Genomic DNA, 21,792 nt, shown 5'->3' with positions numbered 1-21,792 from the left:
GAATAGCTAAAAAGCTGATCCGTCTGTATTGCTTGATTTCCTAACCCAATAAATTAATTTTGGTATGAATAAATGAGGTTTAGCTTAAGATTCTTGATTGGCCCTGACCTTAACCTTGTTAAAAATGTTTGGATTATGTTAAAAAGTTGAGTTTATGTTAAGAAGCCAACCCCTTTTGATGAACTGCACCAATTCTGTCAATAAAAAAGGTCAAATATTAAGCCAGACTTGTTGATAGCAACTAGAAAGTATTTTGTAAAGGTGTAGTTTACTAAGGAGCAATGAACCTATGGACATGTCAGCATGAATTATATTAAGTTTTAATCTGACACTTAGTTCAGAGTAAATTCACAAAAAATTTACTAAACTATATCTTTTATTTTGAATCCCTTCAAAATGTATTGCTGTATCAATACATTCCACAAAACAATAGTTTTTAAAAAATCATCAAGTCTCAAATTCTGCATGCATACCTATGACAATTACAGCTTTTTATTGGAGTTGTGAGTCTCACAAAGTTTTAACTGGTAACTTTATTTGTTTGATTGTTTTTGTTTTCAACCTGTTCAAAATATTTGTCAAGCTGGATCTTTAGCACAAAACGTTTAGCTTTCAATCTTGCTACCAGCATTGGATTGCAAGTTTTTACTGTTTTGTTTCTTGAAGACTTGTGTTATGTACAGCTGAAGCTCAATCACATTAAAACCTTCTTAAATGTATAAATCTTATGCAATATGTCATTATCTGCTCTTGAATACTTTGAAAAATAAACCCAAGAATAAAAATGACAAAGCCAGTTATAAAATACATATTTATTTTCTGTTCATTTTACATATATATTTTGCTAAACATGTCCCTTAATAACATTCATAATATATAAAACAGAAATGCTTGGTTATGTTTTATGTATAAACCTAGATTAATGCTATTTTAACATATAATGGGTTACTTTTCTTAAAAAATATTTTATCCTTCACTGAGTAAGCATAAAGTGTTCTATGTACATATTTTTGTACATATACTTTTGCACAAATATATATATACTGTATATATATATATATATATATATATATATATATATATATATATATATATATATAAAAGATGAGATCTTTAGTCAAACATTTGACTAAAGAAATTAACATTTTCATTTTAAATCATAAAGCTTAATATTAGTTCCATAAACAATAGTTTTTAAACATAACATGTGATGCAAATTGCTGAATTTTGTGTCACAGCTTTAGTTGATGGACAAAATCTGTTCTGATGAAGTTGCAGATGATGTCCGTGAACGCAGTAGCCCACAGAAGTGGTCTGCTCCTGGAGAAAGCAAAGAAGTAAAAGTTGAAAATGAACACACAGTGGGTGACTTTAACCAATGATTCAAACAAAGAAGGCAGTCACTCTTACCAGTGTGCAAAGCTTCATGCACGGCCCAACGTGTTCTCCAGATGCTCTATTCTCCCGGATATGTCAGCTAGTTTGACCAGTCAAGGAAAAAGAAAAAAAAAACAATAAAAGTGGCTGGACACGTCATTAAGCTCTGCAGGTCAGCTCAGGTCACAGGTGCAGCAGACTGTTTAAAACACTGTCTGCCATTTGAAACAACAGGAAGGATATGCTTGGCTGTGAGCTGCTGGATGGTTGCCTGCGTCTGCCTCTGGAAAACCAGCATGGCCTCGCATTTGCAGGGATCCTCCACCACCTCCGCCCTTGCCTCTTCACCAGGAGAGAGCAGATTTCACATCAGCGTAGCAGCATATGTCCAGCAAAAAAAAAAAAGTACAGAAAGAACCACCCACACTGTTCTTTTTAACCAGTGAGCAAGAAAAAAGCAGAGCAAAAAGAAATGAGAGCACATTTTCTCAGCAGTAACAAATGGAAAAAACATCCTCATAGTGACATAAAGGGGCTGCTTTGCTAAAGCAGAGATAAAAACATGGTGGGTTGGAAACAAATGTAGGCTTGATTATTATTATTTGTTTTAGTTGTAAAAAGATTTGAATATTTGTACAATACTTTCTGATTAGTATTAGTATGTGTGTGGAATTAGTATGATTACTACTTTCTGTTGGTCTGTCACATAAAATTCAGATGAAAATAGTAACAGCAACATGACAAAATTATGAGTTATAAACATTTTTGCAAGGCAGTGTAAGGAGCAGTTGGTTGGTATGTTGTGAACCCATGCACTGTTTTATATGGATTCCCTAACCTTTAGAATACCGATAGTATCACAACAAAAACTAAAGATTAAGGGAAGCGAAGACTCAGTATGTTCTTACGTTTTGGGGAGCATGTTTTCTTGTCTGCATTCAAGATGTAACCGATCTGGCACTTGCAGTAAAAGGATGCATTGCTGTTGATGCAAATGTGCTCGCAGTCATGTCCCGTGGCACAAGGGTCCAGACCTGGGGTTGAGGGGTATTATCAGTACAGATCCATAATCTGGTATAAAGTATTTCACTTGCTTTGTGCTGAGATATGCTAACTTGTGCTGGAATTTGCTAGAAAATGAATCTTCATAGTTTAATAATTAAATGCATTGACAGATATTTTCTTTCAGGTTTGTATTTGGTGGGAAACGCCATCATTCAAACACTTTCACCACATCTGAGCCACTTGCTGTGTGTTAGACAACACAGGTAAAAATCACAGAAACACTGAAAGCACACAGACATGTTACCTGAAAGATTGACAAACAGTAACACTGAGACCAAACATCTCGACTTCACAGCACAACCTCAACTATTCAAACCACTGGTACTTTTAAGGCGGATACAGATATTTTAAATTTCTTAACCTTATCACAATTTCTCTGTACATTAGTCATTTTAAACACAGATAACATTTAAAAACATAAGGACACTTTGGTTGCAAACATCTAAACATTCTGACTTTCCTTTGAATTTTTTTAAAGTTGAAGCCGAAAGTTTGGGACTGAATAGCCCCAAAACTTTACAGGCAATTAATGCCTCAACAATCATATTCTAGTACCGACATCTGCAGTCCATGTGGGGGGTGAGAACATCTGCAGCTTGATTTTTCCCTCATGATTTCAGAGGTCACTAATAACATTGTAAATAATTCACATTCTACAGCAACCACCCTTGTAGACTGTAGGTGCCCTGATTGAGGAACTAGACCAGGGTTAACGGAGGGAAAGGTCCTGAAGGCCCTTTTTTGTCCTACCGCACAGGGTTTCCCTGAACTTGGAGGTGAGTTTCTCGATAACGCCGTAGGTCTCCACATAGAAGACGTGTTCCTCCAGAGGGAGACTGGCCATCAGCTGTAGGGACTGCATGTCTGCACGGTCCACACCCACAGCGTAGATCTCTACGCCTGAGGCCCGGGCCTCAGCGGACACTTCTTCCACATGGTCTTGAGGCCTCCCATCAGTCACAATGATGGCCACCTTGGAGATGTTCCCGGAGCGAGGTCGAGCTCCAGACTGCTCGGTGAAGGCTTCTTTCATTGCTGTCTTGATGGCGAGGCCGGTCATGGTGCCAGTCGCAAGGGGCTCAATTCGGGCGATGGCTTTCTTTAAGTTAAGTTTGTTGAAGTAGTTCTTGAGCAGGAACTCTATCTTGACTGTACTGGCATAGTTGACCACAGCCACTCTTGTCGCATCTGAGCCCACATCGAGGGTGTCCGCCATGTTGGCCAGGAAGATTCTGACCTTCTCAAACTCAGCAGGACGAACACTGCGAGAGCTGTCAATGATGAAGACCAGGTCCAGGGGGCGACTCCTGCACGGAGAGTCTGTCTCTGGTGATCAACCAAACCATGGCAAGAATAAGTCCATTTAATAATAAATGAAAAACACTAAAGTTTGGTTTGAGTGGTGAAAAAAAAACATCCAAAACAGAACAGTTTGAGATGTACGGCATGTTCCCAAAGGAACTAAATGAAACGTTAGTGCATGTCTTGTTTGGTTGAACAAAAATGACAATGTATGCTGAATAACATACAATGCATCATTTCAGAGTTGCAACAACCCATCTCACTTTCCTTTAAGGAGAATATGCACAATATTAAAAGAGACATCACACCTGAACAAGACATAAGTGTTAGCATTCCTTTCTGAACAATATCATGCACGTTATACAACAAACTATGTGTAGCTCATCAGTCAGATCCTCTCTGCTTTTCATTTTAGTTAACCTGGAAGTCAGTGGAAGATCTCTTCACATTTTTCTTCTACAGTGCCATGAAAAAAGTATTTGCCCCTTTAGATTTCTTTTGCTTTTTTCTAGTTTTGTTATACTCTAATGTTTCAGACCACCGAACAAATTTAAAAACAAGACACATAACTTGATTAAATAGAAGAAGCAAACTTCAAATTAGGATTTCAGCATATTAACTTAAAAACTGTAGAAAAGTGTACAAAAAGGATTTTAAAAATTAGTAAGGGGCAAAGACATTTTTGTTTTATTTAAAATACAGCACTGTATGTGTTTAAGAGAGATTGTTAATTATCGTCTCAGTATGTGTGCGTCCTTGAGACAGCGGCACCAGTGTTGTTGTCCAACTCCTAGGTAAAAGGACAAATCTACCACTGACCAAAGTTGCAAAAACACATCTGACCTTGAAAGTATGGAGGAGAATTGGTTGGGTTGGAAAGCGATCCTGACTGGTAATATTCTACCTGTCTCCACAGGACTGATGGTGGTGATGAGGCCGCTTTGGGTACTGACCGGTTGCTTCCAAAGAGTAGGGGTCTCCACTGGTGACGCAGTGGTCATGATGAATGTCACTGGTGCCTCTGTAGCTGCAGGGAAAGTTGGCCTCACTGTATGTCTTGGCAGAGTGGGGAGGATTAAAATAGGTGCTGCTGGTGCTGACTTTGTAGGGCATGGATCTTTTGGTTTGTACGGCCATGGGCCTTTGACTCTGTGTTGGGGATGTGGTTGAGCAACTGGTGGAGATAAACCTCTGTATGTGTGATGCAGGTGTGGTGCTGCTGGCCCATTGAACCTGTGGTGATAGGGCAACATGGGGACCGGGGGCCTGTGGTAAGTCACTGGTGGAGATAGAGGAAGAGGTCGATACACTACCGGTGGAGGGATCCTCGGTGGCAGGTAGTGGTAGTGATACCTTCCTCTATACGTGTAATCACTTCTGTGATCTACAGGCCCACCAGAAAGGACAAGTGATAGAGAACATTAGAAAGATGAAGGAAGGCAAACATGAAGGTTTTGTAAGTTGACATTTTAGTTAACGCTAGTTACATTAACAACAATCAGACATTGTTTTATTGTCCACAGGAACACAGACACATGATTAGTAAAAATTAAATATTTAATCATTGGAGACGTTTCAAACAAGCAGGAATTTTTATGGTAAATTGCTTGTGAAACCCTCCAGTGAAGACTTATCACCATGCAAAGGGCTCACAAAAAGTATAAAATGCAGTTGTTAAAACACTTATTTGTGGGTGAAATATTCATCCATTGTAGCCTTTTAACGTGCTTTACTTTACAAAAGTATTCACACCACTCGTTTTAATTTTGTCGTCTTTTAAGAAAGATCTAACCAAGGACTGGGTTTGCAAATGAACTTGTGGCTAAAAAACAAAATGCTGCTATGTTTTATATCCTGCCCTCGAGATGAATTTGAATTGAATTAAGCTCATCTTTTCACATTTTTGTCAAGTCATATCTAAAAATCTCATTTTATTACCATTTTATGTTGTAGAGCATCACAAAATAGCACATAATACTGGAGCTTTTTAGAAATGAAATCTGAAAAATGTGAGAATAAAAATATTCAATAAGATGAGTGGATAGCTGACTACATTTTTTTTAACTATGTAAAACTACATTACTATTAAAATTTATATCTGTTGCAGAAGCACAATATTTTTTCCTGCTAAAGCTTTAGAAGTAACAAAAACACAACTTATGCTTTATGACAAAACAAAACCTCCACCATCTAAAAGTATATTTTCTGAAGAAGAAACTGGATTTTTAATTCACTTACTTGCTAGATTCAAGGTCCTGAGTACTGGTTGAGCATTGTGTCTGGTCTGAGCATAACTTTGTGCGGTTTTCAGCTGGTGATCTCCGGCTTTGAGGTGGTAGGTTGCATGTGCAACGTCAGAAAACAGCAGCGAAACACAAAAGAGAAAGCTGCAGGGAAAAGGCTTCATCTTTAGATAATTTAGCAGAGCCAGGTCTGTGTGTGTCTTTTCAGGGTCAGGGTTTCTGCAGTATCCTGCTCCGCTCTGCAGAAGATCGCCCACTTCCACATATGAGAAGATCTGAAGAGGGACGTGTCACACTGCCCACCCAATCCAAAGGGCTTGCAGGATAGGGAGAACAAATATTTGTCAAGGAGGGTCTAAAAGGCTGTTTTTCCTCAAGTGTGATTCCTTTAAGCCATGTTTAATGCATTCGCTCATTCTTTTATTTTTTTCCCCTTCTCATGTATATATTTTTTTAAAATCTTTCCTCTAAAGGAAAGCCGTTCATTTGTTTTCTTTTCAATTTGACGATAAACATTAGGAATCTGTGTAGTTTTACAATAAACATCATGTTCATATGGTTATTTTTGGTCTTTAGAAGTTTTCAACTTTGTATAAAAACCTTCCAATAAAAAAAAAAAACAAAAGTAGGTCAATGTGGCATCTGGAAATGCCGCATGCATTTCTAAAAATCTGATTTTCAAGTTGAGCGAAAAATATAAGCATTATTCATTCTTTAATCTTAATCCCCAACATCAATGAGAAAAATCGGCATCTGTTGGACTGCATGGACAGTCCAACAGATTGGACTATCTTTAATAGTCATTAGCTGGGCTTGGACTTTTACTAGTTTTCTTGTATTTGCTAAAAAAAACAAACAAAAAAACATCCCAACAGCATGACCAACTTGGTTCATAATGAGGATTAATATTTGTTTGACTGGAAGTAAAGGAGTTGAATTGTGGTCTCTTCTGACCCCACCATCTTCTAACACTTTTTATGTCTCAACTAGCCAGTTTTCCATAAAAAACAGATTTACAGAGTGTATGTGCAAGTTGAGATTAAACAGAAGAATGTTACATGCCAGTTTAAGAGATAAATTTAAGGGAATGGCATAAAACAAAACTAGAAAAGTCTGAGGTATGAAAGATGAGCCTTTGGGACATAAGTGGGGGAAAGAAAAGTCAAAAGATCCTCACATTGTTCTGACACATTTATTTAAGTCAACAGTTTTTTTCACAGGGATTTAAATCATTACCAATAAAGCAATGGGTGGATTGCGTTGATAAGCATGCAACAACTAATGTTCACAAGACTAGCCGTTAATCTCCACACGTCAGGCGAGAAAGAGGGAGAGAAAAAAACGATCAGTGTTCTAATCACCTTCAGTACAAGCTGAAAAAAAAAATAAAAAAAACTCAGCAGCTTTGCTCACACGCTACTGCAGCAAAGCGGTGATGACGCTTTGAACCGTACTACTGCGAAGCTAAATAAATACAGACAAAAAAATGTGCTAAAGATTCAAATCAGAACAGAGGTGGAATATTTTAGGTCTTAAACAGCAGAAAACTGCAATACAACTTAACAATAAGAGCTCTAAGAAGCAGATTGTCATAGTTTAACAATTCTTTAGTAGTTCATATATTGATCTATCAATAAAATGGTGCTGGATTGATGAGCAAATTTCAAGCAATTTTTTTTCACATATCCCTTTTACTAAGACTTAAAAAAGGGCTGAGGGCTTAGGGTAGAAAAGGTAGAGGGGGTTCCTTCCAATGCTTTTTCAAACACCGCATTCATCCATTCATTATCACATACATTTTAATTTTCCCACATTTTTTTCCCCCATCACATCTCCAGGATGCTCTATAAACACTAAAAGAAATACAGCGGAGAGATTGAACAGAACCTTTTTAAAGGACTCACACAGACACAGAGGGTTCAGAGGGGGGATAAGGGCTTCATGGTGTTTAGATGGGGGGGCATGTAGGAATGCATATGATGGCTGGGTGTGCATGTGCGTGTTCTGGTGACACGGCTGGTGACTAGGCTGGCATGTAAGGGGGAGGAGGGTCCTTCTCTGGCATCTTCATTGCCATCTCATAGGTGGGCAGAATGTACTGTACAGGAAAAGCAAAGGAAGTCATTAGATTCATTAAGTCTCCACTAAAAACCGTAACTATTTTAAAAATATTAATGTATACTCTAGAAAACCTGATTAACTTTCTAAATGTAGTAGCTAAACATGTACAACCAATAAATATGGATTCAAGAAAATACAATAAAAACATCCAACTTTCAACATTTTAAGCTACAGTAAAAAAATAAATAAATAAAAAACATGGATGTTATGTCTCTTCAGCTAGAATGTCCATCTGGCTTCTGAACTATTATTAACAAATAATAACTTTCCAAATGTAATTATAATTTCAGGTGACTGCCTTTGTAATGAATTATAAACTGAAAATTGTTGCTTTTATTTACCTTCAAACGTGGGGAATTTCACATATTTGGGAATGAAAAACAACAACAAAAAAATTCTTCCCATCTATTGAGAGTATTTAACATGATTTGAAGATGTGTGCAGTTACTTATACTCCACATGCATTCGTACACACATTCGTAAATATGAACTTTCCAAAACTAACTGGTGCTTTTATAGTCTTTAAGTGTAGAAAAGTGTAAATGTATTTGCTTTTTCCAAAAACTGAGGACCTATGTAGCTGCCATAATACCATTAACATGAACATTTATATTATTTTGAATTAATATTAACATCGACAGTCAGCGCAGCCTTTCAAAAGCATTATTTGTGACAACCAAAAACTGTTTTTCAATGCGACAAACTTCCTGAATGTGTTTAGTGAGCCACCTGCTGGCTCGACTTCGACATTACACCTATGAAATCTCGTACCAGGATGCCATCATATCAGCAAATTAGTGTCCATAAATACTGACTGTTACTCACGCATACCTGGGGAGGGGTCTCAAAAGCCGGGTACACAGCAATCTCTGGCATGTTCCTGTTGTTGATGTACTTGTAGCAGTTCCACACACAGTTGATCAAGTAAGCCTGGAAGCCATTACAAAGAGCTACACTTACACATGTACATTAGCAGTTTTTTATGCTTGTAAATACAAAAACCTAAAACCTATTCACTTCAACAGCCAGACAACACTCGCTAACATGCTGATCGGTTGTATGATATACTGAAGATATAATCTGGATTAAATCTTGACAAGCAGTCTGACTGCTTTACCTTCAGAATGATCAGGAAGGCGAAGAAGACCAGCACAAAGAGGAGGAGGCAGCTTGAGTTCAGAGACAGAAGATAATCCTTATATGGGAAATCCGGCTGAGGAGCAGAAAAAAAAAGAACAAACAATTGAAGTTGTGCAATATGAATTTAATTCGCACAGTAAAGACAGAAACTTTTGTTGTGACAGGTGGATGGTACTTATTTGCAGACAAATTGAATAAATACAAAGCTAATAATTTAAGATGATCTTTCTGTTGGTGTAATATTGCAGAATCATAAATATTCCTTTTAACAGTGTGTTCCTTTAGGAGCACAGTTTGTGCTCACGGAAGCTAAGATTTCTCAGGTCGTTTAAATCATTCTGTTTTTAACGACCCCAAGGCCTGATTACATAAACTGCTTTCAATTAAAAACAGTTGCTGGGTGCAGCTAAATCTCATACTTATCTATTTATCAACAATAATAATACAAAATTCCCTGATTTATTAAAGCATCCTCCACAGTGCCTTGTGAAAATATTGAAACCGTGAAGGTTTTTTTTAAAAACATTTTGTGATATTAGACTCAAATGTAGAAGTGTACCATGCATTTGTTTTTTACCCTATTTACCTTAATACCCCCAAATACAATCTGGTGTAATCATTTGCCCTCAGAAGTCATTTAATATCTCAGTATAAATGCAGCTGTTCGGTGAAGAACAAAGAGGTTTGCACATTAGTGAATACCAGAAACTCTCACCTATCTCCACCTTTTAAAAAAATGGTGGTGGCATCATAATACTATGGGACAGGTAATCTAGTCAGAGCTGCTCAGAAGACAGATGGAGAAACTTTTAAAAGGTTGCCAAGAACTTGACACTGGGACAGAGCTTCAGCTTTAAAATGCTTCTTGTCTCCAGCACACCTGATTCCATTGAATGGTTTGGGTGACATCCTGATGAGACAATTCAGCCATTTTACTCAGGTGTGATTCAGCAGGGAGGCATCTATAGCTACGTTTACACAGATCTTGACGCTCAAATCCAATGTTTTTTTCCTGAAACCATTTTTTTTTTTTTTTTTTTTGTGGAGAATCAAATGCAACCATATCAGATTTAGTACGCAAGTGGCACAATTCAGGTGAAAAGATCAGAATTGGGGTCGGATATGGGTCACATGCGGGCAAAAAAGCTGATTTGGATCACATTTGCCCGCTATGTGAATGTAGCTTCGATGTTGCAGAATAGTAACTCTCGATGACTGGATGTAGGTACTTCAAGTTTAGATCCAAAATTTATGACTTAGAATGGCCCAGTCAAAGTCTTGTGGCAAGACTTTAAAATTGATGTTCATAAATGTTCTCCATCCAATCTTAGCTTTCTGAGCTATAGCTGCGCTATACAAAAAAATATAACTTTCAGTCTGCAGATGTGAAAATCTAGTGGAGATATAATCAAACAGCTTTGCAATAGTAGCAGCAGCTTATGTGAGATTCTACAAAGTGCTGACTTAGAGGGTCTTAAGATAAATGCATGAAAGACTATTTAACTTTTTATGTGTAACAAATTATTTAAATACTATATTTCTTTATCCTTTAAGATATGCATGACTTTATGCTAAGGTGTTTTATATAATCCTAATAAAACACACTGAAAACTCCAGCTGTAATATCACAACATTTGAAAAGGTTTCCATAAATAAGAGAACCATACAGTCACAGAAAATGGATTCTCTCATATAAGTCATGCATTTTTTCAAGGAAATACAAGTGATCAACTGTGAGTGTTGCACAATAATATCGACTTCCTGTTTACTAATGAGTGAAACATGATGTGTGGCTAAGGCAGGAAATGCTGAATGAGTCAAACAGTCCAACAGCAAAATCACAAAAATCCAATAACTGAAAGTAAACATAAGATGACTACAGGTGGAACCCGACAGTGAACTGTTGGGACTGACCAGTTGCTCCAGGTAGTCCCGGATCCTGGGAAGGTAAGTGAGAGAACTGATGGCCACCAGGCAGCTCAGAGCAAAGTCAAACAGCTGGTAGCAGAAAAATGGGATGAGCCATCCATCACGGTGCTGAAGAAGGCGGACACATTTGGAAAATATAAGAATAAACAATAACTTGGACACATCTTTACTGAATTTGGACGGACCAGAATGCTTAATTTCATTCGACCTCTAGACATCATAAAATAAAATTCTAGAAATTATTAAAATGAACAAACATTATTTCCATTCCTAGGTCTCTTGGTTATGAGCTTTTTTTTTTCTAAAGGAGTATAAAATAGGTTCATGTGATGCTAGAAGACATCAAATTAAAATAAGCAAGGTGGTCCTTCCTTCAGTAACTAAGCAGTTTGGATTTTACTTCAAAATAATTTTGAAAACACTTAGGATGGGACCTACTTCATTTGAACTAACATTATATTCCTACATTTTTTTCTCAAATCTGGAGACAGCTGCCACACTATACCAGAAGGGTTTCTACAACACTTTATTGGAAAGTTGTCATAGGGCAGCTAAAGTACGACTTTTGGACAATCTGCATGCCTCCTGCACGCAGATAGGAGTCGTACTTTAACTGTGCAAACAAATCTAGCAGTTTAATGAAGGTTCATGTGACAAAGCTATCAAACCTGTCGTCCTTGTTGCCAACAGGCAGGCCTGCGAGGTAAACACGACACGCAGTGAAAACACAGCATGATGTGGAACAAACCTGATACATCACAATTCCTTTCAACAACCGTTTATAAAAGCTTTATTTTGTTTTGCTAACTTTCACAGAAAGAAAAATTAAACTGAATTCCTTCCACGGATTATATATTTCCACGGAAAACAAAGACAAACCTTTTAAAATGTTGTTAATTCTGCCACGACTTACAGTGATTGCTCCGTACACCATCATGGCACTGATAGTGAGCATCAGCAGAGAGATGGCAAATCCAACACAGGCATTTTCTACAAAAGAGCAAGTGATACAATCGGTGAATTCTGGTCACAGTACAGCCTTAGTGCATGGTAGAGGCCTAGAGTCGAGATTAAATGTGTATTTGCCCGTGCTTTAAAGAGGCAGCTGGGATTTGCATACTCGATAAGACAGCCAACTCACTCAGCTTTAATGGACTATCTCTAGGGAACATTAAGTCGATCTCTTTCAGCAGAGTCAGTAAATATGAAAGACACCGTCTAAGATAATTAAATGGTCTACCTTTCATATTCTCTCTTCTCTCATCACTTATCCTCTCACTTTGTTAACTCTTGCCCTAGGGTGGCTCGTGCCAGAGCTGCTGCAGTAATGCAGTCTGTATCAACTCTTTGTTATTCTGTAGCTCAGATAAAACAATCTGTGCATCAGTATGACCCCGTCTGACATTTCTTACAGCTTTGAGAGACAAAAAGCACCGTCTGCTGGAGCTGATAACTTGGAACTACTGTATAAATAGGCTTAGCATTTTAAAGTGTTATACTAGAAGTACCAAGCATGAATGTGAGAAAAAAAACCATGACTTTAAATCGGTTTCAAATTCAAAGTTTACTCGGCAGGGTTAGAGAACATTCTGTATTTTTGGAAAATTCCAGACAGTGACCTCAACGGTGCTTATATAAGCAGCTTCAGTACAGGGTTCCACGTCAAAGTCCATTCTTTTCCAGGTCCCAACATTCCAAAGTACTCAAAAAAATAAATGCAAAAGTTTACTACAAAATTACTACTCATATTTCCACATTTTATGAATTCAGTTTATTTAAATAGCTCTGATTTAAAACACGTCTAAATGCACTTTACAAAAAAAATCCTAACTTATATACAGAAATACATAGTCAATAAATTCCAATTGAAATCCACCAGTTTGCACACAAAGCAGATATCAAATGATAATATTTTTGCTTACCGGACATCCTGTCGGAAGCAAAGTAATGGTCAATGACCTCATACTGCAGGTCGATAGTTGGTACGTTCTCTGGGTGCGTCACAGCCACAGTCAGCAGGATTCCCATCAACAGGTTGACCACCTGCATACAGGTAAGCAGGGAGTAATGCATGAGTTGAATTTAAATTAACTTGGAATTAATCTGAATTTGCTTTCAAAGCTGCATGAAGTTCAAGCTGCAGATAATGCATGAAGAAAAAACAGGAACTTAAAAAAACCAGAGAACACTGTGTCTTAAGAAATTAAGAAACACAGGAGACTGGACAAAAGGAAAAAGTTTATTTTTGGGAGTGGGGTGGAGGGGGTTAATGATGAGATGTGAATTTAATCCAATATAAAAGTAATGCTTGACTGGCACTTTAAATAAGAAGGAGGTTCTAGAGTGCTGGGAGAATATTTAAGAAACTGGATTAATTCTACACGTGTTTAAAAAAAATCAAATATTTCATCACAGCAGTTCCTGGAAAACATTTTTAGCAGATATTAAAGTTTGAAAACGTAAACATGCCATCCTGTTTATAGCAGTTAATCCACTGAACATCAACATATCTATATATGGACTAAGAGAAAGCCTATTTTTCCGGTATTTAAAAATGCTAACATTTTTCATTATAATATGTGCTTCTGCTGATTCTTATCTTATTATCTGACGATCGTCATGCAGAAGTTAGCGGAATATCGGCAAATTGAGCCCAATGTCACAGGTTTGACACTTTTAGATCTCACACAAATACTTCCAATAACCATGCACGGACAGCATTTGTTGTAAAAAAAAAAAAGTTCTTGAATTTTACGTCTAATATTATACTTGAGCAGGCTCATCCACGAGAAACGCCACATAAGTTAGCTAGCTATAGCTAACATTAGCATCCCGTTAGCGTCACTTCGACATAAAACAGGCTTTTCACGGTCGAATGCTGAGGCTATAAATTATTTAAATACACATGAACAGCCAAAATCTAATCAGAGCTGAGCAGTAATCTTAAATAAACTGCAAGGTTAATGTGACTCCTTCATTATGTAAACTTAACAGGCGAACGACGCAGGCTAACGCTGGCGTATAGACCGTTATCGAGAACCATCTTACGCACCATATACCATGTTCCCAGGATGATAGTCCCGGTCCGAACATGGCAACATCCACAGCACCGGGTGGTGTACAGTCTATCTCGGCTTGGCTTGAAGTGATGCATGTCCTCTACGAGTGTAGGGAGAAACATCTGGAGAGTTGGCAGGAAACGTCGGAAAAAATCTTCTCAGCATCAACAGTCAGCTAACGACCGCGGAGAAACGCCCACCACTTCCCCCCCGACGATCTGCGGCTGCGCACAAGGTAGATTAAAAACAAACCATCTGTCGTAACGTCAGTCTACATTCCCCCCCATCAATGTTTTTAAACTTCAATAACAATTTAAATAATACAATGCAAAGTGTAGCGGAATTTTGTGTCAAAATTTAAAGCATAAACACCACCAATGGTACAAGGGAGGCTAGATCAATTTCACAAGTGTAATATTTACAATGTTCAGGAAAAACTGCCATTTAAAAGGGGTAATTTTAATTGATCATGTAGAGAGTTTATATTCGAGTAAATAAATATGTCCTCTTTATGAACCAACTGTTTTTGTTGACACATCATTGTATGGTATTAATGATATTCTCTATGTGAAATAAGTGCCCTGTCTCCCCATTGTATGATTATGTTCCCACATCTTATCTGCTTTGAATAAAATACCCAGAGAAGTATCAGTTGGCTTCCATCTTCGTTAAATAAAAGCATGTGAAAACTTTTTATTACTTGACAGTGTAACAACAAGAGGTCAGTTTTGGATCATCTGATCTCTAGTAAAGTTAAGATTGAAAAAGGTTATAAACATTCAATATTGAAAATCTGGAAATGCAGTGAGCCCTACGGTTCTGGTAGTTCGTGTAACATTAAAAATACATAAACAATGCAAATAAACAAATTGATTAAATTCATTTTTAAACAAGGAAATAAGCATTTTATTGCCTAAAGTGCAATAACATACCATTCCTTTAGTGTACATGTGATCAACTGTTGCAAAGGATGCATTTGTAGCTACAAAAATACTTTTAATGTCAACATGTGAAAAGCTCAGCTCAGTCTGCTTGACTTATCCATTCAGTTTAAGGCTAATCTGTTGACAATTCTTTGGATTAGCCAAACAATGGAATAATGCAAAACATGTAGGAGATTTTATTTTAGGTTCTAGGTAGCACATATTTACAGGTGAAGAAGGTTGTTCAACTTATATGAAAAATATATAGACGTTTTTTGTACAGTTTTAGCTCAGTATCCACTCCGACTGTGTTGTTTTTCAGAAAATAGCATTTGTACAGTCTGTATTTTTAACTGGACTAAAATTAGTCGATGATTACTTCAATAATCGAGTCATCATCATCATCATCGTCATCATCATCATCATCACTCTGATTAATTGTTTCAGCCCTTGTCTTCACTACCTCTCCCTTTATACAATCATCATTGGAAGCTACTATTCGTTCATGAGGAATTACTATCCATGTTTTGACAAAATGAAGATCTGAGATAGGACCGGGAAGCTTTGAAGCTGAACCAGGAAGTGGTGATGCAGTGAAGCTTGCTCCCTGCGCATAGTGATGATCCAGCAAGGCAGTGGCTGCATTAATCTTGTTCTTTCTGTGAGATCGGTACTTCGCTCTTTGATATCTGTCGTAACAACAAGGAAACTGGAATAATTCTCATATGAAGGCACAATAACAATAAATGCATGACGTATCTAAAATACTGCATTACAAACATGACACTGTGATCTGGATTTATTCTGGGGGTATTTACTTGTATTATACATTTTATTAATTATGTATTAATAATTACAATCACAGAACAAAAACGTTTTCCCGTATATTGTTAATCAAATTACCATTACTACATAATCTGATTGCAAAAGCAAATCATGTACCTTTTCAAATTGGCTTCAGAGAGTCTCCTTCTTAGTTCAATTTCCTCGGGAGTTTCTTCTTTGGTCAGCTTCAAGGTAGGGGCCCAATCTGGGTTGGATCTGTCGTACAAGTCTGCAGGTCTGCCTACAAAGTACAGTTTTTCCCAGCAACCAGTTGAATATTGACTGACAGCATTGACAATATGGTTATTTTTCAAAACATTTTAAAAATGTCCTTACCGCTAATAAAGTGATCGGAGCAAATCCGTGATGTACTGGAAGGTTGCTCTTTCCTCCTGATATTAGCTAGCCACACTCGTCGACGCTCGATGCTAAGTCGCAAAGTTTGCTCACCTTCTGTTGTTCTGACTTTGGGGATGTAGTGAAAACTCCTCTTCACTTTTTTGTCGCCTCTGCTTTTACACCCTTTAACCCAACAATACACCACCATCGTGGTTCTCTTCGTGCGGTCAATGTAGTGGAGTGCTTCTTCTTCTTCTTGATTTTTATTAGCGGTTGGAAAGAAACGTTGTGGAATGCTGATTACTGGTTCTTCGTACTATCGCAATGGCGCCGGGGTATCCGTGTGTAATGTTACGGGAAACGTAGTAAAGCTCCTCCTTTTCCTGCTGAAGTGCATTGTGGGATTAGTTGTTCTTACGCCAGACTCATGTAGTTCAGTCCTGGGTGGAGGACCAACAACTTTATAAGGACGTATAACTTTATATTAAACTTGATGAACAATGATCTTCTGAATAATAAAGATTAAAATAAAGAAGTCCTGTTAAATCTTTTGATGGAAAAGGATTTAACAGGATACTTAATTAAAGTAGATCAAATTACATTTATTTTATTTATAAAGTATAAAATTCACAACAAATCTTGCCTAAAGGCTCAGTACCAGTGGCCAGCTGCTTGCCATGCTTTTATCAGATGCAAAGTATCTTTTGAAAAATAACTTTTAAGAAGGTATTAAACATATTTCTTCATTAAGCCCACATTTCTGTATTAAAAATGTTAGCTTTTTTAGTATGATGTGATACTCTGTCATAATCACCAGATTTCATCTGTATGAAAGCATGAAATATGTTTCACTTTGTGAACTAAACGCCTAAAATTAATCAACTTTTGACATTTTGATTTATTAAATATAACAACATTAAATTGTATGACATGATCTTCTTGGTTCTAAGGACACGTGGTCCTGAGAAACAGTTACACAGACTTTTTTTGAAAGTCTTAACATTTTTCTCAGGAGATATTTACTATTCTTTCTTTTTAAGTTCAGTCCAGGTATCTGACCATTTCCAGGAATGGAAATGGTCCATTTCATGCAAACAAAAATGCAGTTTGCAAAAAATGCAAACTGCATTTTTGTTTGCATGGACCCACAACACACAGTCAACCTCAAGAGTTCCCAATTCAAGTGATGAACCAGCATTGCATTCACACAAAAACAACTTTAAGCATCTTAAGTTCCAATTTCTTTAAGTGCAAACAAAAATGTGAGAAAAAAATGACATCTATAGTTTTAATATTGCACAAATTGTCAATTCTAATAAGTTTTCATCCAATATCTTAATCATGTTATTAAAGCATACACACTAGGAGACACATTATACAGGAAGTAGTACATTATAAAACACTAAAAATCCAGTTATATTGAAGACTTTTTAACGTATATTGTATAATTTAGCAAAATAAAGGGTAAGGTTGAACATTTTTGCACTGCCCTTTTAGCACTGGATCAGCCCATACACAACTTTAATGACACCATAATTTTATTTTTGTAAGTGCCAGAAAGCAAACAAAAATACATAAAACCAACATCTGGAACCTGCAAAAAGAGCACTGAGATTTCACTAGAAATCTAAGTATTATTATTTTTCAGGCATCTCAGTGACAACACAAACTAATCAACATTTTAATGTAGTAAAAACCTAAAAGGCTCTGAAAAAAAGATACAAGCTGCCACAAGTTTCACCCACTTTCCCCATTTTTCCTTCATACTTTTTATTGTGCTACAAAAAACAATGGAAATTGCTACTGACTGATAAGTCAAATTGTGCATTGTATCTCATTTCAAACCAATGTGAAGGATAATATAGAACAGACAAAATCCAGGGTAAATAAAGTCAAAGCTTAGCTTAGCAGTTTATACTTCTAGATTAATGAATATTATATACACATATTAGATATTTCTCAAACACAGGCAGAATGAGGTCCTTGAAACATTTTTAATCACATTTTATCACAGACATAACGTTAAATTAACAGATACAATACCTCCAGGAAGTATTCACACCCCTTCTTTTTCACTTATTTTGCTACAGTACAGTCTGATCCCAAATGGATTTTATTTTTTATGGAAAATTTGTACAAAAATTAATTCATAATGACAAAGTGCAAACATTCTTAAGGTGTTTTTGTAGAAAGAAAATATAAAAATGTTAACATTACAGGTTCACAAGTATGCACAGACTTTGCTAGTAAAATTGAATCTGAACTCAGATGCATCTTCACCTCTGCTAAAATTAATATATCAGACATGATTTGGAGATGAACAATCTCGCATAAAAGAGTCTCAAAGTTGACAATTTATATAGCAGAACTCAACCAACAAAGTCAAAGGAAAGGTCAGTAGACCTCTGAGATTGTGTTGAGGCAAAAATCCAGGAAAGGATGTAAATATCTAGGATCTCTAAGAAAAAAAAATACTCAAAAACTATTTTAGAATTAAAACCGTTAATATAGGAGAAAAGTGAATGGGTGTGAACACTTTCTAGTGAAAATTTTGAATTAAGTGCAAGAAAAAAAAAAACATTGATAATTTTCTCCTTTGAGAAAATTCATCAATAGCAGCTCTCTACAATCAGGAAGACCGAGACACCCCAGGGTATTTTAAAGATTTCAATCCAACGTGGATGTGACAATTAAATAAAAGCTACTTCCCGAGTGGGTTTGTGATATTCTTCATTTGAAGCCTTGTTCTGAATATGTTCTTCTTTGTGTTTCTTCCTCCATTTGTAAATCAGGATCACTGATAGCAGAACTCCTATTGTTGCTCCAGCTAGTCCCCCTGCAATGGCAGCTGTGGACGTAAACCAAACAACTGAGCTAAATTCAAATTCACACTCTACAGCTTTATCACTTTTAGTATGCATGCATCCCACAGTACCTGCAACGATCTCTTTGTTTTCCAGTAAGCTGTTGCTGTTTGAGATAACAATCAATTCTGTTGCAGCATCTACGTCATGCCTGTGTGATATCCCCACATTCAGCACTGAAGAGCTCTAAAGCAAAACAAAAAGACATTGCATTATTTCCTGCATAATCAACTACATCAAATGCAATGAAACAGGATATATATGTATGTATTTAAATGGGTCATACTTTGGCAGAATTTGTGTTTCCATTTACAGGGTTTGGTACAATATCTGGGTCAGGATTGTTGTTGGTCCCCTCTTTGGAAATTTATAATTTCATCAGGCAAGAAAGCAAATGACAAAAGTATTTTGAGAATATTTAGGGAAAGAAATTAAAGTGATTCTTTATAATAGTTGGTCAAAGGAAGCGCATGAATATACCTTTTTCTGGATCATTTCCAGAACCAGAACCATCCAGGTCATATCCAGATCCCTCCCAGTCCTCTGGAGATCCATAAAGCTTATTTCATGGAGAAAAAAAAGACATTTTTTAGCATATAAACAAGTCACTGAATAATACAAGGTTATAAGGAAGATAACAAAGCAATAAGGAAATGAATATTGCCAAGGTGAGAAACTTCCCCTGACAATCCCATAATGATCCAGGTAGTCATCACCAGTAAACACTCATGAGTAGATAACAGTGGATGATTGCATAACTCCACCTATTTAAGTTAGCAACAATTTTTTGGGTTTTGCAAATTAATTTGTAAATCAGAAGCAAACATAAATGTCGATGTTTAAATATTGTTTATTAATGGTCTGTAAAGAACTGATAAATGCAAAAATGCATTTCATAAAACTGTAAGAGCCGCACATACTTATCAGAAAAATACCATAGGACGTCATGATCTGTGTCAGACTTCCCAACACCCACTAACAGCTCTACAATAAACTTATGGAAGCTACAGTAACTGCTTATAATTATAGTGCAGTTCCAAACTATTCACACCCCTTTACATCTTCTAAACGTACGCATATTTTATTGGAATTTATCTGTGACAGACCAACACAAAGTACTGCATCTGGTAGAATGAAAACTGACCCTGCACATCAACCTGAACACATCAGGGTGATGGCAGCATCATGCTGTAGGGATACTTTTCTTCAGCAGTGATAAAGAAGTTGTAAGTTGGTTAATATTGATGAGAAGATGGATGGAGTTAAATACATGAACAATCCTGGAAGTAAAAGTGGTTTGAGGCTGCAAACTGGAGCAACAAGAGAATGGCCGTAAACAACCAGAGTTTCAAAAGAACTGCTTAGATCAAAGCACATTCCTGTTAGGATGGCCTTGTTAAAATTCAGATGTAATTGCAATTGAGAATCTGGGGCTATACTGAAAAAATAATTCAAAGATGCTTTCCATTCAATATGTGCTACTTTGTGCTGCTCTGTCACATAAAATCCTAGTAGACCGAAGATTGGGGCCAAAACATGAGAAAAAAATCCTTAAAGCACAAACTTTTCCATTTTGCTTTAAGTTACAATTCAAAGCATAGCAAAGAAAATGTGATCAAACATCTTCTTTTAGTTTTGTGGCTATAACTTAAGAAATAAATCTATGCCTTGTGAGATGTCAGCTATTTCTAACTGGTGCATTGTGACAGCAAAAAAACAAAAAAAAAACAAATAAACCTTGAATTTCCTCAATTCAAAGTTTCTTAAAACCTTAAAGTGAAGCGTACTATTTAGATTTCAACACATATGATTAATGAAACATATAACAGATGTACTGTATATCTCTGTGTCCAACAATTGTTTAGCATTTACATTTTGCAAGACCTGTGAAAGAAAAATCAAGGTGTGTCAGGACAGCATTCTTTTGAGTTCTAAAAATATAGTGCATACGTACAATTTGTAAGCATAGCTACCTTTATCAGGAAAACAATATAGGGCTTAATAACGTTGTGTCATATTGTACCACACCCAATAAACAGGTCAATAATACACCTGAGCCAATGAGTGCCTTCAGTCACCGAAATGTAGCTTTAGTTGGAAAGTTTAAAACCTCCAAACTGTTTTAACTCGGAGACATTTTTGGCTCGAAGTTATTGCTGAACAGGAAGTGAGAAAGGTAGCCGTGAGACGAAGGTAACCACCATGTCTCCTCTGTTTAATAAGATATAAAGGCAGAAGGTGACTTACCGACGCCCGTTCAGGAAGGATTAATCCCAGTGCTAAAACCACGGACACCGTCAGGGATAACCGCATCTTTAGGCTGAGTTAGAGTCCCCTTTCTTAACGCGTCTCTCTCCTTTCTTAACGCGTCTGATTGCAAAAAACAAACAAACCAACCAAAAAAAACCTGTCTACAGATTCAGCTGGTTTCGACCTCATAAACCCCACCCACCGTGAAAATGATCACACACTGTACCTGATGGGAGGAGACTGTTTTTAATAAAGGTTGGCTTGTAAGCCAATAAACAGCGCCTTGTACAATTTACTGACACACAGATGGGTTTAAAATAACGTCAACAGAACCATATTACTCAACTTTCCTTTC

At 36.8% G+C, this 21,792-nt stretch overlaps 4 protein-coding genes across 4 annotated transcripts; all 4 read right to left on the bottom strand.

Annotated features, from left to right (window-relative positions):
* Positions 1 to 1,095: 1,095 nt before the first annotated feature.
* Positions 1,096 to 7,022, bottom strand: LOC114158681 (matrilin-3-like). The gene is made up of 7 exons (XM_028040414.1): positions 5,983 to 7,022; positions 4,649 to 5,128; positions 3,193 to 3,768; positions 2,286 to 2,411; positions 1,621 to 1,719; positions 1,411 to 1,480; positions 1,096 to 1,320 (listed from the first exon to the last, which is right to left on the bottom strand). The coding sequence occupies exons 1-6, from the start codon at positions 6,149 to 6,151 to the stop codon at positions 1,425 to 1,427; spliced, it is 1,506 nt and encodes a 501-aa protein (XP_027896215.1). The 5' UTR covers positions 6,152 to 7,022; the 3' UTR covers positions 1,096 to 1,320; positions 1,411 to 1,424.
* A 143-nt stretch (positions 7,023 to 7,165) lies between these two features.
* On the bottom strand, positions 7,166 to 14,455 carry laptm4a (lysosomal protein transmembrane 4 alpha). Its single transcript, XM_028040412.1, has 7 exons — positions 14,230 to 14,455; positions 13,100 to 13,220; positions 12,091 to 12,167; positions 11,163 to 11,285; positions 9,226 to 9,321; positions 8,940 to 9,038; positions 7,166 to 8,085 (listed from the first exon to the last, which is right to left on the bottom strand). Exons 1-7 carry the CDS (start codon positions 14,356 to 14,358, stop codon positions 8,011 to 8,013), a joined length of 720 nt encoding a protein of 239 aa, XP_027896213.1. The 5' UTR covers positions 14,359 to 14,455; the 3' UTR covers positions 7,166 to 8,010.
* Positions 14,456 to 14,884: 429 nt separating this feature from the next.
* On the bottom strand, positions 14,885 to 16,686 carry LOC114158680 (uncharacterized). The gene is made up of 3 exons (XM_028040413.1): positions 16,321 to 16,686; positions 16,102 to 16,225; positions 14,885 to 15,848 (listed from the first exon to the last, which is right to left on the bottom strand). The coding sequence occupies exons 1-3, from the start codon at positions 16,529 to 16,531 to the stop codon at positions 15,524 to 15,526; spliced, it is 660 nt and encodes a 219-aa protein (XP_027896214.1). The 5' UTR covers positions 16,532 to 16,686; the 3' UTR covers positions 14,885 to 15,523.
* An 865-nt stretch (positions 16,687 to 17,551) lies between these two features.
* Positions 17,552 to 21,633, bottom strand: LOC114159088 (syndecan-2-like). The gene is made up of 5 exons (XM_028041172.1): positions 21,435 to 21,633; positions 19,668 to 19,746; positions 19,474 to 19,544; positions 19,259 to 19,373; positions 17,552 to 19,171 (listed from the first exon to the last, which is right to left on the bottom strand). The coding sequence occupies exons 1-5, from the start codon at positions 21,498 to 21,500 to the stop codon at positions 19,014 to 19,016; spliced, it is 489 nt and encodes a 162-aa protein (XP_027896973.1). The 5' UTR covers positions 21,501 to 21,633; the 3' UTR covers positions 17,552 to 19,013.
* Positions 21,634 to 21,792: the final 159 nt, after the last annotated feature.

Source organism: Xiphophorus couchianus, chromosome 15, assembly GCF_001444195.1.
Source record: "Xiphophorus couchianus chromosome 15, X_couchianus-1.0, whole genome shotgun sequence".
Taxonomy (NCBI): domain Eukaryota; kingdom Metazoa; phylum Chordata; class Actinopteri; order Cyprinodontiformes; family Poeciliidae; genus Xiphophorus; species Xiphophorus couchianus.
The sequence above is the reverse complement of the archived record's forward strand: the minus strand, read 5'-3'. Positions and strand labels throughout refer to the sequence as shown.

Coding starts and splice junctions, on each gene's coding strand:
- LOC114158681 (XM_028040414.1), bottom strand. CDS start 6,151: ATGAAGCCTTTTCCCTGCAGCTTTCTCTTTTGTGTTTCGCTGCTGTTT. Junction 5,129..5,982: donor CAGGACCTTGAATCTAGCAA/GTAAGTGAATTA, acceptor GTGGGCCTGTAG/ATCACAGAAGTGATTACACG. Junction 3,769..4,648: donor CATCAGTCCTGTGGAGACAG/GTAGAATATTAC, acceptor GTTGATCACCAG/AGACAGACTCTCCGTGCAGG.
- laptm4a (XM_028040412.1), bottom strand. CDS start 14,358: ATGTTTCTCCCTACACTCGTAGAGGACATGCATCACTTCAAGCCAAGC. Junction 11,286..12,090: donor TGGTGTACGGAGCAATCACT/GTAAGTCGTGGC, acceptor CGCCTTCTTCAG/CACCGTGATGGATGGCTCAT. Junction 8,086..8,939: donor CTTTTGAGACCCCTCCCCAG/GTATGCGTGAGT, acceptor TTTCCTGTACAG/TACATTCTGCCCACCTATGA.
- LOC114158680 (XM_028040413.1), bottom strand. CDS start 16,531: ATGGTGGTGTATTGTTGGGTTAAAGGGTGTAAAAGCAGAGGCGACAAA. Junction 16,226..16,320: donor CTCCGATCACTTTATTAGCG/GTAAGGACATTT, acceptor TGTACTTTGTAG/GCAGACCTGCAGACTTGTAC. Junction 15,849..16,101: donor TCTGAAGCCAATTTGAAAAG/GTACATGATTTG, acceptor TTGTTACGACAG/ATATCAAAGAGCGAAGTACC.
- LOC114159088 (XM_028041172.1), bottom strand. CDS start 21,500: ATGCGGTTATCCCTGACGGTGTCCGTGGTTTTAGCACTGGGATTAATC. Junction 19,374..19,473: donor GAAACACAAATTCTGCCAAA/GTATGACCCATT, acceptor GTTTTGCTTTAG/AGCTCTTCAGTGCTGAATGT. Junction 19,172..19,258: donor AAACAAAGAGATCGTTGCAG/GTACTGTGGGAT, acceptor TTACGTCCACAG/CTGCCATTGCAGGGGGACTA.